This window comes from Rhipicephalus sanguineus, chromosome 1 (genome assembly GCF_013339695.2).
Source record: "Rhipicephalus sanguineus isolate Rsan-2018 chromosome 1, BIME_Rsan_1.4, whole genome shotgun sequence".
Lineage (NCBI taxonomy): Eukaryota > Metazoa > Arthropoda > Arachnida > Ixodida > Ixodidae > Rhipicephalus > Rhipicephalus sanguineus.
In genome coordinates, this window is record NC_051176.1 from 300,076,238 (window position 1) to 300,093,991 (window position 17,754).

The 17,754-nt window shown below is 47.5% G+C and overlaps 1 protein-coding gene across 1 annotated transcript; it reads right to left on the minus strand.

The window, feature by feature from the left end:
• Window positions 1–1,360: 1,360 nt before the first annotated feature.
• LOC119388358 (uncharacterized) lies at window positions 1,361–9,082 on the minus strand. The gene is made up of 2 exons (XM_037656068.2): window positions 8,381–9,082; window positions 1,361–2,563 (listed from the first exon to the last, which is right to left on the minus strand). The coding sequence occupies exons 1-2, from the start codon at window positions 8,984–8,986 to the stop codon at window positions 2,384–2,386; spliced, it is 786 nt and encodes a 261-aa protein (XP_037511996.1). The 5' UTR covers window positions 8,987–9,082; the 3' UTR covers window positions 1,361–2,383.
• Between the last annotated feature and the right edge of the window lie 8,672 nt (window positions 9,083–17,754).

Below are 17,754 nucleotides of genomic sequence, written 5' to 3' on the forward strand. Positions count from 1 at the left end.
GATGCAATAACTCACGTAACACTGGTCACGTGACATGTTCATGCCAAAATCACGTAACACTATAGTCACACGGCACGTTCCCACCAATATCAAGTTAACACTAGTCACATGACATGTTCCTGCCAAACCGATGTCGTCTAAGCGGGGCAGGGACACGGGCTTGGAATGGCAGCTTCTTCCTCGGGAGTCTGAACGTTAGCTCCGCTGTTGGTTCTAGCCTTGCACCACTAGTGACTCTGATGCTTCTATTCTTCGATCTTATATTAAGAGTTTTGGAAAGGCGTGAATTATGGAACATGAAATGTATGATTAACAAGTGTCAACATATGCACGTTTCATGACGTAGAGCCAAAACAGCCACCTACAAAATACTCCTCTTGAACCTGTGACTTCATACAAACGCCTTGGTTAACATGAGTTCTAATCTTTCTTGGAAACTGCCCATGCATTGAAACTAACAATGCTATAGCCATATGTTAGCCTACCTGCATCAAAATTTCACCGCTTTTCTAGCTCAGAAATATTACCTTTTTATAAAGCTCTCGTTCCATTCTAAATTGGAATATGCGGCACCAGTCTGGGACCCTGACATTGATTCACTTGCATCTGAACTTGAATCTGTCCAAAACTGAGCATAGAGTTTCAACTTTGAAGCCAGCACTGTAGTGCCAGCATTACCACCATAAAAGGCACCCCCATCATCACCACTACTGTCAAACCTCTTCAAGTAATCCTTTTGTCTTTTCCACAAGATTTCCTGTATGAATTCAGTGCACACTGGTCATCATCACAACGTAGGCATTCTCACATACAAATATTGTTTTAGTTCATTTGTTCCTAGGACCTCTGAACATTGCAACCACCTACCCTGGGATGTAGGCAGTTGATGTTAGACACTTTGTTACTTTTAAAACTGGCACATGAAATCGCATTTGTTTTCTTGAGTTGTACTTCGCACCTTTATGCACCTTTGCTGCATTTATTGTTGCTGTGTTTTCAATTCTTGTTTTTCCAATGTAAACATGCTAGTATTTGTTCTGTTATTTCTCTATGTATAATGTAATCAGACTAGCCCCTGTAATGCTTTCGAGCCCTGAGGGTAAATAAATAAATTGCAGTGAAGAAGATTAGCCATTATGAAAAGTAGAGACCCTGTTTTAAATAAATAAATAAATAAACAAACAAACAAACAAATAAATAAATAAATAAATAAATATGTACTTCTTATGAATGAATTAATGACTTTAAGGCACTTCAAATGCAGCTACAGCCAAGAGAGCACAGTAAATGATCAGAATATGACATCAAAGCACAGATGCGACATTAAATGCAAAAAAAAAATATTTTATTTCTGTCAATGAATTACAGCAATTAAGGAGTAATAGCATGACAAGATTTTCAAAACAACAGGAAGAGCACACAAAAGAGCCTCATGCAGTTCACGATAAACGTTGCAAAAACTTAAAGAACTAGCTATTAACAACTCTGTTTGCAACAAATAGAAAGTGCACACTTAGCACTGGCAAAAGCAGAAGATGAGAATAAACACACAACAACATAGTCACTGACAATACAAACAAGAGCTGGGAAAGTCCCAAAATGTGCAGCCTTTTAGGCCATTATGAGCGACAAAATTTCACAAATGGGAAATGGAGGAAAAATCATTTGGAAGGCCACTGCTAGCTTGCTTTGTGTTGAAATTTCATTTATTTACTTTGTACTCTGCTGTTTCATAACACCATTTGAAAAACAAGCAGCACACATTAAATTATTTGTGCACAAACTGGTAAATAACTGCCTGTGCGGAAATGCTGAAATGAGCATATGAGTAATGAGGTAGAGATAAGTAGTTATTGTTGGCGTAAACAAAACAATGTGAAATATTAAAAAATGTGCACATTGGCAAAGCGTATATTTTGTGTCAGGTCAGAAAAAAAAAGTTACAAAAATGGCTTTAAGTATTGACTGCCCAAGAAAAAAAGGCAATGTCACCATGATTAGAGATGAAAAGTGACAAAATGTCACCTAACATTTTTCTAAAACTCTGAGTTTAAATAATATCTGATAACATAAATAGTGACATATTATTAACATATTGCTGAGCAAGCAATCTTGATAAATATGAGTAGTGCGTGGTGAAACAGTGTCTGTGCATATCACAGCTAAATAGTCATTGGTAATAAATTATCTTCTGGAAGTAAGCCAACAGACTAGACTGAAATAACCTCAAATCAGTGCTTCAAGATCTTCAAGATCTGTCTATTTTAGTGTTTTTGTGCAACATGATAGTCGATTCGAGTAAGAGCTGATAGTACAAATCTGATTATGACCGTATCGTCACTGTACACATAAACATCACAGCTGGTCAAAAAGGTTGAGGCCTTCAATTTGCACGCAAGTTCCCTGCCCGTCTGTCCACCCATGGTTGTAGACGATCCCCCAGTGCAGCAATGGCAGCATTCCACTCTCCAATGCACCGTTGCATCGCCTCCTCATCGTTCGGTGGACCGGGGAGTTCAGTGGCCATGACCACACTTGGAACTTCAAGGGTGCCCTCTGTCAGCTGCAGGAGTAATGTGACATTACGTTTTCAGAGTTGTGGGTGTGATAATGACTAAACAGGGATTTAATAAGTGCTCATTGTAACAGAAATTCATGAATAGCATCCTCTTTCATTTTTATTTTAGAGTTCATTTGTCTACCAAATATTACCCTTCCCACATGGCCTTTCGTATGTGTGTTATGTAATCTATGCTCATGCTATAGTGTAGTATACACTCGAGGAATGTGAACAGATAAGTTTCGTTTACAACATGAAGCAGCAATTTTCAGTACAAAGCGTCAACAGCCCCTGATAGAGCCCTTTTTGATGGAAGAGAAGCACTGCACATTAAACTACCACCTGCTGTTGCTTTCTTTTAAGATGAACGCTTCAAGGGCCTCATCAGATGCTGGCCGTGAAAAATGCGGCGTGTGGTACAAAACTCCACGTGACCTCGCACACTATGAGAAATAAAAAGAAGTGTTCGAGCCGAAATCATACCCAGGCACTCTGCATGGCAGTTCTAGCACAAAACCATGCCAGCGCTTGAAAATTATTCAGAAAAACACCCTATACTGGTGTCATGTCAGTCGAGGAGTCATGTGATATTTCATGGCAGAAGCGTACAACTGCACCAGGCGTAACAACCGGGTGGTTTAAACCTGCCCACCAATTACAAAGGCCTCAGCCATGATTAATCATCATCAGCAGCCGCAGCCACAGCATCAACACGGTGTGCAGCTACGTAGGAACACACAATTGCCTTACAGATGTGCAGTGGGTACTTCGCTACTTCGCAAAATGAGAATTATGGCACAGTGAGAACTTTGAGTGAAAGCTTGACTGTGGACGTATATGATGATAATAAAAGCAAATTGAGCTAGTATTGAGTGAATTGTAGGCATTCTGTATGGGTTTCATCTTCAAGTCGTCTTAGGCTAATGCATAAGGAACCCTGTAAGTTTTTTCGTTTTGTTCTGAAAACTTTAAGCTGGTGAGATGGATTATGGTCTCCTGGGTCCAGCAACATCTGACACGATAAATGCACATTTTACATAATCTACAGCAGAAGCAAGTAAGTGCAGTGGCCAGTGTACTGCTTCGAGGCACATGGGTGTTGGAACACATGATCTAGTGTTGTACAAATATCAACTATGAATAAAGAAATCTAACCAGCCTGAAGTGAACTCGTAATGCTATTAAGAACATTTGCAACCCTGTCCAGCCCATATGGGCTACTGCGGCCACTGACAAATAGCTTTCTTATTAACCCTTTCAGGCCCAGTGATTCCAATTGGAATCATCAATTTTCTAGGTCACTCAGCAAGCACCTGGTAAAGATAAAGCATTGGTCTTTTTCAAGAGCGCATATTTAGCATCTGCTCTACATATGGTGCCAACCTGGTACATACAACAAAGCGAGGTCACGTCTGAACAAAGAAATTACAGAAGCGGTCATGCTGGTCGCGCATTTCGCTGAGGCAGCTTCTTCTTTCACCATGCAGAGATAGGGCACTTATTTTAGTTTTGCGTCGAAAATGGGAATGTTGGCTATTGGGCATTATGCTATCCCATCTAAATAACTGTTTGAGTAATGAGTTAAGTAAAAATAATGGAAATATTATTAAATAATAATTATTAATTAAAATTTCGACATTAATTACTCTTCATTGAAAAGTGAGAGCAAAGAGTTTTTTTTTTTCATTTTTTAATTACCATGATCATGCACATCTGAAAATTTAAAAACTGGTTGCTTACATTTAAAATAATTAATTTTGGACTGAAAGGGTTAAGCTACACCCTCCGACAGGGGAATCGCCAGCTTTGGCAATATAGCCTCCTGTTAAACAAAAGCTGTGCACTCATATAAAGCACTGCAAAGCTTCATGCAACAAAGAGATATTTGGCATGATAAACAGCAAGAGATTGTGGCTTATGCACCAGTCACCATTCTTTCAAGGCAAAAACTCATGCTGTATAGACCTTTTCATGGGAAAGGAGAAACACCTCCTTTCTGGGCTGTGGCATGGGAGTACAAAGCCTGACATCACTGCCTCGGCAGTGCATTTTTGGGGGGGGTCACGCTTATTTACCACAGCCGAGAGGAGATTATGGCGGCGCCCAGGGAGCCTTCTGTGAAAAGGTCTATAGTAACTGCAAAGGAATCACTTGTAGGAAACAAACATGAATTTAAGCGCTTTCGTCTGTGTGTCTTCCTCTTGTCCGTGTCTACTAGCGCTACCCTTCCAAGTATGAATTTCCAACTCGCCCAAGAAACAGCACTCCTATGAATTTAAGGTCTGCAGCAGTATTCAGCTCGTGCTTTTTCCAAGCACTGGCTCCAATGGGTGGCTGGCTTACTTATAAAATGCAGCTTCCATATGACAGTGATGCATGCAGTGTTTGCATGTTCCTGTAAGTTCAGTGAAAATGATACTAACATGTTTAGTACAATTAAGCCTTACTGTGCATGACATCCTGAACTTTGGTGAATTGTTGGTCAACGATAAGCGCAACCAATGCTGCACCCCCAAAGGCATAAATAATGCTGATATCTTTATTGAAACAAATGTGATGTAAAACACAAACACTTAAAGTACTGACATGAATTTTAGAAATTTTCGTATTGTGGCTCTAAATAAAAACCCTGGTGTCTAGAACCCCAAAAAGAGTATTGTGGTGCATCGGAATGCATTGAATATATTTTTATTCTGCTATTTAAAAAAAAGCACTTTCGGTGTTGATATAGATCGAGGCGGTTTCATAGTGATGTGTTCACAGTCTGACGTAGGCCTAAGTCACGCGCGGTCAGCAACTCGTGACGACCTTGCAGCAGCATTTGTTGTATGCTGTGGGTTGCACATGTAAACAACGGAGAGTGATTTGTCGTCCAGCAACTCCCACAGCAATTTCACCCACATACAGGAGGCAGAGTTCGCAAACCCTGTGACCTTCAGTCATCATGATAATGTCTATTGTGGTGGGGCTGACTTGCACATGCTCAGTGACAAAAACTTCAATATATGAAAATAAAATACTTTATACGTGTTTCATGGGTCCAGGCCGTGGACAGTGTTAACAGTGCATGCCAAGGAAATGAAAAATGTCCCTTTTGTCATATAATGCCATATAAAGCACTGCAAAGCTTTTTACATGCATGCAACAAAGAGATATTTGGCATGATAAACAGCAAGACGTTGCTGCTTATGCAGCAATGCAGCAAACACGTATAAAACACCGCCTCCAAAATCATGTCAGTATTCCTTTAAACACAAAAAGTTCGTCATTGCTGTACAAGTCCATACAAATGTTACGGAGTATCTTTCCATGGCTGTTAAATGAACAGAGCACAGAAGGCATAACTGTAACAAAAACAAGTCATTTAACTTGTCTAGTTGTTTCTTTTCTGTCATTTATTAAGCAAGCTCTGCTTTAATTTTATGTAGTTCGATTTATTTTACCTTTGTTCCATTGTTCATGTTCTTGAATTTTAAAAGACGCCCTTAACACATTTCAAGCACCTGTTTTTCATTCACAGGATGTGCAGCTAGCTCTCTCTCCCACATCCTCAATGGGGGAGGATGAGGCAGAGGACAATAGGCTCGTTTTTTTTTTTTTTTTTTTCACGGAATACCCCCTTCCTGAGTTGATTCGCCCAATTTGTCATGGCGGCCTCCGCCCCCCCGCCCCCCCGTTTTTCTAGTTGCCTCTCCTCCTTTGTTTGGATTGGAGGAGAGCGCTACGGAAATCAATTCCTTGAAGACAAGTCCACTTGTCGAAACGTCGGCTCGAGCACCCACCCCTGTTTACGTTTTTTTTTTTTTCATTTGATGATAGCAGGGGCGTAGCCAGAAAATTTTTTCGGGGGGGGGGGGGGGGGGGTTCAACCATACTTCGCGTATGTTCGTGCGTGCGTTTGTATGTGTGCGCGTATATATACGCAAGCAAAATTGAAAAATTTCGGGGGGGGTTTGAACCCCCCCCCCCCTTGGCTACGCCCCTGCATGATAGGTCATTTAAAGCTCTACACATTGTGAAAACAGTTGTCCCACATTTCTTATATATGCGAAATTGCGCCGCGGTGCACTGCGGCAATTAAAAGTCGTTGAAGCCTTGAAGATCAATTTCATCGAAGCTATACGCCCTTACGTGATCACCGTCACTTTATTTCGGCAATGAAATGATATACGGGATTCCATGCGCTCATCTCGCTTGGATTTTGATGACGGGCCCGCTACATTCATTCCGTACACACCAGCACGGGAAGCAATTATGCGAGAAGTTTTCACGTGCTAATCAACGAAACGTAACCGTTCGACAACATTACGCCAACGCGTATGATAGCCAGAAGGTTCGCATGAACTCCGGTTTCCGCAGCAAACAATTTGTACGGGGGCCACGTTTACCCCAGGGGCGTAGACAAGGGGGGGGTTGGGGGGGTTCAAACCCCCCCCCGAAATTTTTCAGTTTTGCTTGCATATATATGCACGCACACATACAAACGCACGCACGAACATACATAAAGTATGGTTGAACCCCCCCCGAAAAAAATTTCTGGCTACGCCCCTGGTTTACCCCACAAATTCTCCAAAGCGGGGCACGGTCCTGAACTATTCCCATTTACTACGACCAGGGGCGTAGCCAAGGGGGGGGTTGGGGGGGTTCAAACCCCCCCCGAAATTTTTCAATTTTGCTTGCGTATATACACACACACATACAAACGCACGCACGAACATACATAAAGTATTGTTGAACCCCCCCCGAAAAAAATTTCTGGCTACGCCCCTGACTACGACATACGTCAACTCCACAATACAACGTAAACAGTGCACAATGCCGCCATACACCGCAACGCGACGTATGGCGGCATTTACACCGGCGAGATTGGCGACCGCGGAGCTACAAACGGCGACCACGAGGTCGACGAGGTGCCCTTCATCACACATGCGATTACCCGATTACTTGCACTACACCAACTGCACGTGTTTACGTCTGTTCTGTTGCCACGGGCACGTAAAATAGCCTTATGGGTATTCCGACGTCACCCTCATGCGCCGCTGATTGGTTCAGCAGCTTTGAGCATGGAGGAATGGCTTTGAGCAGCGCTGCTTTGAGACACCAGTCGCGGAGCCCGCGGCATATGATCCCGAGGATAGGGTGCCTAGATGCGCGTTTTGTCAGCTTTAGGGTGACGACATCTGCGGCGTCTACTGCGGCGCGGCTGCCACATTTGAGCCCACGTCGTCTTATCGGCGTCTCACCGCGCTACGGCGGCTGCGCTGAGAGGCGTGAGACGCAGGGCAAAAAATGGCGTCGCAGCGGCATCAGCCCCTTCAAAGAATGGCAACACCCTTTACGGGAGGGCGCACACATCGAGGCACGCTACCGAGGATCGGTCTATGAGCGACTTGCAAAGGCCAGTGGAGCCCTGGACTGAGGACCCCACCCACTTGCCCAGAAACGTTATATAAGCAATAAATGTTTTTTACTACTACTTCACCAAAGCAACAAAGTGACCATTCGCGACTGCCGCGCGACCCCTGGCAGTCGCCGGTGAGAACCTTGGTGAGAATGCGACCTATGCGTTTGGTTGGCTTGGTAATGGCGAACGCATGACTGGAAGACAAGAGATGACGTCACGTGTAACGGCCACGCTCATTCAAAACAATGTTCAGCAGTTACGAATAGCGAGAGTTGGAATTGAAAAATAATCAGTGACGAGACAATCTGCAATTCAAATTTCGAATAATTGTACACCCACACTTAAACCAATGGTTCCATTTGCCGATAGAGAACGCGTGTTATCACACATTATTACAAGAAAACTCTGCACTGTACCTGTATCCCTAGCTTCAACAAGCAAGAGTGAAACACCGCCTGAAGGTTTCCAGGTGGCGCGTCCAGCCTGAGCATCGGTGCTCGATCCACTGACTCGCTCAAAGCACCCAGCAAGCTGTTCATCAGACGTGGCTCCATGGCATGCATCATCACAAGTGGAAGCCCAGGCCACATGACCACGAACGACTCCAGGTGATCATGCGACTGGCCCGCCAGGTCTCGAACGAGAAAACAGGCGAAGATGGTGCCGTCGTTAATGTCGCTTTCCATCGTCACATGGAAGCCGTCATGCTGCATCAGCGTGGCCATGCGTGACAACCACTCGTCAAAGCGGACAATAACCGACGCTTTCCGGAAGCGAACGGCAAACCATGGCTGGATACTTATCCGCGACATTAACCAGCAGTACAGCCAAGCAACACAGTGCAAACGTCTCTCGGTTGTCATATCATTTAAAGTGCGGATGATCTCGCTCACTGCATGGCTACCTTCCATGTTCTGCAGATCCGTCAGCGAAGGAATCGCGTAGTCGTCTAGGGAGTGTAGTTGACTCGGAGGAACCAGCTCAAGCTTCGACTTCAAAAGCGTCAAGTCGTTCTGGGTCATTGTTACCTAGATGTGCTACAGAGGGCTTGGTTTCATCGATTTTTTTTCCTGTTTTAGGAGCACGTTCGTTACGCCTAACCGTTGGAACCGGCATACGTGGCCACAAAAGAAAGGGAATGTCGATGATGATAGCGTGACCAGAAGCCCTCATAATTTACTACTAAATATAAAGGTATGCGTCTGTCTCTTGAAACTGCAGAAAATAATTTTGTGCTACCGACTAGTTCTTTCATCATTGACTGTGCGATTAAACATAATATAGAAGTAAAAATGAACAGTGCCAGAGGCCCAGCTTTCCTCCCGGGTGGGTGGAAGCCGAATCAGTGTAGTGATCAAAATTCGAACACGCAAGGTTCATTCCGGCAATAAACCTAAATGTCCGACTTAGGCTCTCTACGTGAAGTGTGGAACTTGTTGGGTTTTAAACTTGCACATCGCTGCAAGTAGCAGCGTGTCGCCACGCTTGAGAGATCCCAAACAGAGGTCCAGGGGAAGATAGAGGCTTGAAGTGATGAACCATCGGTGAACAGGGAAAGTCCCTGGAGGCAATGTTTCGACTAGGGGACTGTTTTCGTCAGGGCGAAGACAAAGATGGGCCACTTAGCTCCTCTGACGCCGTCCCTCCCGCTCTTAGGGGCCCAGTGCGCGGCTCCTCTTGGGTAAGATCAGCCCCCTGCAGCAGACACAACCAGCCAGCCGACCAACACCATGGAGGAAGGAAAAACACCAGGAAGGAACCTTACGTTACAATCCGAAGAAATATGAAGGAGAAATGGGCCCCTCTATATGTCCGGCCCTCGTGGTCCGACCACTCCATGCATATGCGTGTGTGTTTGTATGAGCACGTGTATATATATATATATATACACACACAAATGTTTTTGTGGAGGGCGATCACTACCCCCCCCCCTTTTCCCATGTAATTTCCCTGTGTGTGCTCCTGCAGGAGTATGTGCAGGGACACCACGATGATGTAGAGTTACTGTATATTATAGTGAACTAGTTCACTATACTGTATATGTTCCCCTTGCATGGAGTCGATGATGATATGAGCGTCCCCTAGAGAGGCGGTCACCTGTGAGCCACCAAGTTCAATCTTTAATGCAGCCTAATGCCTCGCATACGTGAACTGAATATTTTTTAACAGCGTAACTGTTTAGGGTCGACGTTGAACCGTTCCGTTCGTGCGCAAAAACTCGGCGCAGTTTGGTGAGGGCTAAGAGGAGAGAGAGAGGAGGCATAGGAGGGGAGGGAGATCAAGCGAGGCGAGCGAAGGGGTACGGAACACCGCCGGTCTAGAGTTACTGTATATGCTGTAGCATATACAGTAACTCTACGCCGGTCTGAAGGCGCGCGCTCGCTCCAGCGAGGAGCAGAGACGCAGGTGATGTGGGCGGAGCCAAGGAGGAGGGGAGCCTATGAGAAGCGCGCTCCCGATACAGGAGTTCGGAGAGCGGCGAAGATGAGAGGGGGAGAGCGCGGGCCGAGCGACAGTTGGGCGGAGCCAAGGAGAGAGAGACGACGGCGCAGTAGTGGCGCAGTGGCGCGGCGCTTTCCGGGGAGCGATAGCTTGTGCATTGACGTCACTGTGGCTGCCATCCTTGCGAACCAACTGGTTGAGACGCATGGTGAACGCTTGCTCGAACGCGCGGAGCAAGAAACGGTGACATGAGGTTAGTTCCGGTGCCCCCTCCAATCCTTTGTGTTCCCCCTTGGCGCAGCTGGCCAACAGAAGAAATCGGGGAGAGCACACCAGCGCAGAGAACCTATCTGTGACGTCACATGCAAGCTATGTATAGATAGCGTGCGGGACATACGATAACTGAAGGGGAAACGCTTTACCACGGCCGCTACATAAAAAAAAAAAAAACAGGTGCGGCCTGCTGCGTGGCGCCGAAACGGCGTCTGGGGCCTAGTTCTCCTTGCGCCTGCTCTGGCGCCACCACACCGGTACAGCTGTTCACGGAGAAGCACCTCAACAGTCGCGTTCGTACGCGCGACACTTACTCCAATCAGGCCGTAGATAACGCGTTTTAAATGCGGAGCAGTCGCACCTGCGGCGCCGGCGGCGCCGTCCACACCCCCACTGCGCATGCTCGGCTCGTCTCGTGCCGGCAGCAAGCCTCTCCCTCCCTCCTCCCCCTCGAACGCGGGCGGTGTGTATATAAGCGGCGGAGCGCGCGTTCTGAATTCAGTCAAGGGCGTCTTGGCTTTCGCTTGACTTGACGCTTTGCTTGACTCGAGTAGATGCGATGGAAGCAACAGCACCTTCAATCAGCGTCCCACCACTCGTTGAAGGCAACGTTACCCCACCCTCACTATCGTCGGCGTCAACAACAGCAAGCAACGCAGAAGACAAGGCTGCGAAGAGACGAGCATACGACGCTGAACGCAAGCGTTTGAAGCGAGCTGCGGACCCGGAACTTCGTGCACGCTGGAGCCGTTCAAGTCGTTCTTGGTGTGCGCATCGTGTAACAATTAAGCATTCCCAAACCATACCCAATTACGCAACATTCACGCGATACCCCCACCACTCTGCGACGCATTTACTCGAGTTCCCCCCGTCGGAAGATGCGGGCGATTTTTTATAGTCGCATATTACAGGCTGAATCGTTATTAGGAGGGCCGATTACCTCACATATGTGAACAGTTTGCCCAAGGAGTACCAATGTTTTGTAGAGTGGGCCTCAATACTCTTCATGAATGCTGCCCGTTTGACTCACCTGAAATGAAAAGTGTCACTGAATCACTGGTCCCGTTAATGGGCTGGCGGTCGCCGGGCAGATTCCAAGGGCTGACGTATCGGCCCACCAAAATGCACCACGTTAAGCGCGAACAGTTTAAATGTGTGTCCCTTTAGTGCGCCAACGTACGCCGGTTGTGGTCCGAAGACCGAATTAGAGCCAAGAGTTGATAACAAAAACAAAATGTATTCTCAGTTAAGGCAGTACAAGCATCACACAAACGTGCACACTCGGCAGGTATCAATTACAACTCACAACACCACTTAGACGGTCTTTAAAACAACGGGAACAAACTTACCGAGCTACAAATGCACTCTCATCCATTCAAAACTATCCAAGAACACTTAACGCCTTGAACATTCACCAAACGTGTGCAGCCCACAATTCTTCCAACGTTTCTCGAATATTTCTCTTCCAGGAAACACTCAAACGACCTCCAGCTCTGATCACCGTCATTCGGCGACACTCTTCAAAACAGTGCTCCCACGGCGTCATCACTCGATTCTCCAATATCGACTGACCCCACTACACCACTCACTCGAACCACATAACTCTTCGTCGACTTCATCACCCTGTCCTGCCCTCCGTCGTCTCTCGTTTGGATCCTTCCCATTTTCGCGAACATTCCAAGTGATTGTTCGGCACGTAGCACAGCGACAGCTAGGGGAAAGGGATTCGTCTCGCCGGTTCGTCTGCGGAAACGGTCGATTCCACTTCGATTTCTTGAATTCTCCCGATCGCGAGACAGACGGTACGATTTTCCATGCGATGTGCCGGCCGACGAGGCGGTGGGGGAGAGGGAATGGTGGCTGTCCGATGCTATGAAAGGTCACCATTCCGGTTTCCCCACCGCCGCGTCGGACGTCGCATCGCATGGAAAATCGTACCATCTGTCTCGGCCTGTCACGACGGCGTCTTCGGTGGAGAGGGTGAGGGCACGCCCTGGGCACCTTTTTATGCTTGTTCTTTTTTTCTTTTTTTTTTTCCGTTGCGCGCGCCCGTTGGAGGGAACAATCGGGCGGTGACTTGATGCTGTCTTCAAGGAGCACTGACAAAAAGAATTTTGCACCTTGTTTTTTTTTTTGTTGCAATAGATAGCTTATGATCCACTTATCACGGCTGCGAACCTCGTTTGCGCGAGTGCACGACGGTTATTTATTTAGAGCGCCCAGTCGCAGTTTCCGTTTCAAAGAGCACCGAGCTATACTACATCCGGAGTATCCGGAGGAAGGGTAAACACAGCTGGCCACGTGACCACGCAAAATTGTGACGTAGGCGACGCGCGAGAGCGGCTGCGGCGGGCGCCGCACTCTACGCCAGTTCGTCTGACGCGGGACGCTTCGAGCTGCTTGCTTTTTGATCCGCGTTTTTCACGCTAGAAGTGCGGACGTCGTCCGTGTCGTTGCCAGGCATGATTCGAGCAATCAATAGAGCGTTTTAGTCTGTCCGGCATTAAAAAAGGCGTCGCGTAAAACCAAATAAAGTGTCCCCAATGTGGCGCTAGGTCAAGTGGCGCCACCTATGGAGGATTAGAAACAACTAACAAACGCGTAATCTATGTCCTCCGAGCATTCGGAAGCGCCCATTCCGACTCGTTAACCCTAAAGCATCGATTATTTGACTATGGCTCTCGAAAACGGCGCTGAATCGGGACGAATACATTGCTGTCGAAGCTTAAGGACATGAATCTAAAGCAAATGGACGCATCAGTTCGGAGCTTACACGCTACAGAGCGCACGGCGGCCACTTGATAGATTCGAAGTGGACGACAACCGCTTTTGGCAGTGCGGCCATGTTTTTCGGAGGCGCGAATGCCTCGCCGGAGAAGCTTGCCGTGCACGTTGGACCATAGTCTCACGGCCACCTGGATCGGGGCGCGCGGCGGTGTTGCTCCGGCCGTCCCATTCGGCGCGCGCCCCTTTGAAAAGTTGTAATTGAGGTAGTTCAGACGCGCGCCGCGACGCGGCGCTCTCCTCCTACCCCCTTGTAGAGTTACTGTATATGCTACAGTAACTCTACAAGCATATACAGTAACTCTAACCCCCTTGCGAATGATGCCGCGCTGACCGCGCCGTAGACAGCCGCAGATGTGTTTGGAAAAATGCACACTGGACATCGTGCACGTGGTGACTGGAATCAAGGTACGTATGTAATGTTAATCGGGCTTTACACAGTGAGTGTTGTTCTCTGTAGCATGTTACAATCGAGATAGAGCCAAGCAGCGTACTTAAGAGACTTCGTGTGGCGCGGCGCGTTCATGTGCCATGACCACGGCCGCTACATAAGTGCCATGACACATATATTGTGCCGAGTACGTGATTTTCCGTGCTTCTCATTCTTTGTTTTGGCAATCGTTTCTCCCACGGCCGCCTGGACCGGCGCGCGCCATGCTTCTTTCTAAAGGAAATACATTTTGTCGTCGTCGGCACTGCATAGCTATCTTCTGCGGTCGAGCATCACGTTGCTGGAAAACAATTGCGGTAATGATAATGCTGTAGTCGTTTTCTCCTTGCCGATGATAGGCAACATTTTGATATGGGCACGTCTCTTTGCATTCTGAAGTTCCCACGATACGACAGTGATGTGAATGCGACGTTCTTATTTAAGCGCAGGCCGCATGTAGGCGAATTTGAACGCGAAAGCGATGAGTGACGCTTGTCGCCTGCGAATTAGCTAAGGGTCGGTCGCGCAATGGCCACTTTCTCTCGTTTTGGTATCGAATTGTCGTTTTAACGCGACAGCATGAAAGAGCCCGTTTCCCAAGCAACACTTTATCCTTGGCAAAATGTCGGCCTGACGTCGCTGGCCAACTGCACTGTCGTTGGCTCAACCTTGGCAACCAATGTAGGGCCGGTCTTGGGGATTGACATTGCCCTCATGTGGGCCTGCGTCGGCACCCGATGTAGGCCCGTCCACCGTGGCCGACGATGCCGAGTGCATGCCGCTCGCGGGTTGACCAAGGCCCGACGTTACATAAGCGTCGATTTACCGACGGCCGTAGGTCGGTTGCGGACGTTTCTCGCTAGTATTGCTCTGCTTTTTTTTTTCTTATTTTTTGTGCGTGTTCTAACAAAACGCATCAATTGTTTTTCTGGTGTGTTGGTGCGTGTCGTATTTAATGTGAACGGGCAGTTTATAGAGGTGTTTAACTCTATCTGAATTAATTACAGGCAGAGTGCACATGTAAGACGGAAATAAACGCCTCTAACGGTCTGCACTAAATAACGTGTTAATACGTAACACACAATAAAAGAAAGACGTGAATATAAGTTTTCTCTCTTTAGATGTTTCACATTGTCATACCACATTGACTTCAGGCAAGTAATTTGTTTTTTAGTCTGCGTTCCACGAGGTTACGCCTGTTAGCTGTAGCTGCGACTTTTTCACAATAAAAAAAGACGTCAATATACGTTTTCTCTCTTTAGATGTTTCACATTGTCATACCACATTGACTTCAGGCAAGTAATTTGTTTTTAGTCTGCGTACCACGAGGTTACGCCTGTTAGCTGTAGCTGCGAGTTTTTCACTCGCTTGCCTCATTTACCGTGTTTTTCAGAAACGTGCCGTACGGCTGCGTGCCTTACTGTAAGTCAACACCAAGAAAGATTACGTTGCCTCGACGCCAAAGTGGCATTCCTTCCAGCAGGTAAAGCTCGCGCACTCAAGGCCGCAGCATCCCAAGGGAAATCCGCCAACCTCCTTTAAGCAGCGGAACCAACCTTCGGATCGTTTCCCCTATTCTGGAAGCACTCAGAAAAAAAGGGGTTTTTAATAAATCTCGTGCTTTCCTTCGCATGTATACTTTTTACTGATATGCTGCACTTAAGAACACCGAAACAATTTTCTTGAAATGTGACTCGCGGGTGTTTTCGCTTCGGTCACCATCATCACGACAAGGACTGGCGCACACACACAAAAAAAATAAAGAATATAGCGATAGCCGCCATTCATCCTTTTTTGTGCTTTTTGTGAGGGTGGGGGAAGTGCTATGCTAACTCACGGTTACTCTACAGCGATATCTTGAAGGCGCCGCAAACCTTCCCGCATAGAGCGCAAAGGAATGGAGGGGTAGTAGGCGCGCGCCGCGGTGCGGCGAAAGGAGCGGTCACGCCCCTTTCTGCAATTACGCCTCCTCCGTCCGAATGGGACGGCCGGAGCAACACCGCCGCGCGCCCCGATCCAGGTGGCCGTGATAGTCTAACCATAGTTTCCTAAAATTAACTAGAGGGAACTCTGGCGCTGCGGGATTTGCCTATTCTTCGTACTTGCGGGCTTCGAACGCACTTGTGGCTTTGTTTATTGCTGTATTTTGGTTTTCTTTAGGATAAAATATTGGATCATTTTGAACTTCGTTAAAGGCGTGAAGTACTTTTGCTGAACTTCGTTTTGCGAAAAAGCGGATGCAGGCGACGCGCAGCCAAACGGAGCCGAAAGAACGAAGTTTAGGCAAATCCGTGTCTAGCCACCATACATGGGGAGAGTATTTCGGCCGCGCGTTAAAAAAGTCACGTGGTACACAGAGCTGCTCCGCGCGCGGCGGTCGCGGTTGCCTAGACGACGAAGACGCGGCCGCGGCGGCACTCCGACCGTCGTTGGGTTCTGCGGCAGTGCCATGTTTCCTTTGGTATTACAAAGTATTCAGTGGGCATTGCGATGAAGCAGTGACTGCATGAGCTGCACGTCACAGCGCACAAATGCAACATTCAAGGGTAAAATTTAGCACAGCTTCACTGACTTGGCGTCGCGAAGACTGATGAAACTGCGGAGCTGGTGCCTTTCCTTGGCTTTGGGGTGCGTTTTTTACTAAGTACTATTTTAGCTGTCGATACAGCGATGATAATATGACGCCGCTAAACGGTCCGTGAGCTCCTGCTTTGGCCACTCGCAAGTCAGGATCGGATTCCCTTCGTTGCTGGGCGGCCGACGTCTCTCTTCCCGACGAGTTTTGTCGTGCAGTTGCGGCGACACGCCTCTCTCACTCGAAACTCGGGGTCGGCCCGTCATCGTTGGGCCCATATGCTCTAGCGAATTCCCACCATATTTCCCGCCGCGCCGCTTCTTCTCCCGAAGACAGAACCTTGTTCGTACTCGCCATACTCGTCGCCGAACGTCGTAATGCTCTGCGCCGACGTTCACTCAGAATTTATACTTGCAGCAACAACGAATTGAAACAATGTTAGTGCTGTTAAATCAAGGTGTGCGGCCTAGAGGTAGGGGGCACTCTTGTAAGCTCAGTGCGAGCAGTCCGGCCGCATTAGAATTAACACCACAATTAAAGCACGATATGCAACACGTACGAACTGACGGTCGGATGTCAACAAGCATGCACGCTAGTAATAAACAAAGATAATGATGTGCGTATATCCTGGCCTCTCCTAACTCCATCGCACAGTAGTCAGGGAACACCAAGCCCAGCTTTTTACTCTGCCGAAATAACATAACACTACCGCAGAAGGGGAGCGCATACTATCGATACGATGGCCGGAGCCACCGCGTCTACGCGTCTCCGTCTCGCCGGTCTCGCCACGGCCACCTGGATCGGGGCGCGCGGCGGTGTTGCTCCGGCCGTCCCATTCGGACGGAGGAGGCGTAATTGCAGAAAGGGGCGTGACCGCTCCTTTCGCCGCACCGCGGCGCGCGCCTACTACCCCTCCATTCCTTTGCGCTCTATGCGGGAAGGTTTGCGGCGCCTTGAAGATATCGCTGTAGAGTAACCGTGAGTTAGCATAGCACTTCCCCCACCCTCACAAAAAGCACATAAAAGGATGAATGGCGGCTATCGCTATATTCTTTATTTTTTTTGTGTGTGTGTGCGCGCCAGTCCTTGTCGTGATGATGGTGACCGAAGCGAAAACACCCGCGAGTAACATTTCAAGAAAATTGTTTTGGTGTTCTTAAGTGCAGCATATCAGTAAAAAGTATACATGCGAAGGAAAGCACGAGATTTATTAAAAACCTCTTTTTTTCTGAGTGCTTTCAGAATAGGGGAAACGATCCGAAGGTTGGTTCCTTAAAGGAGGTTGG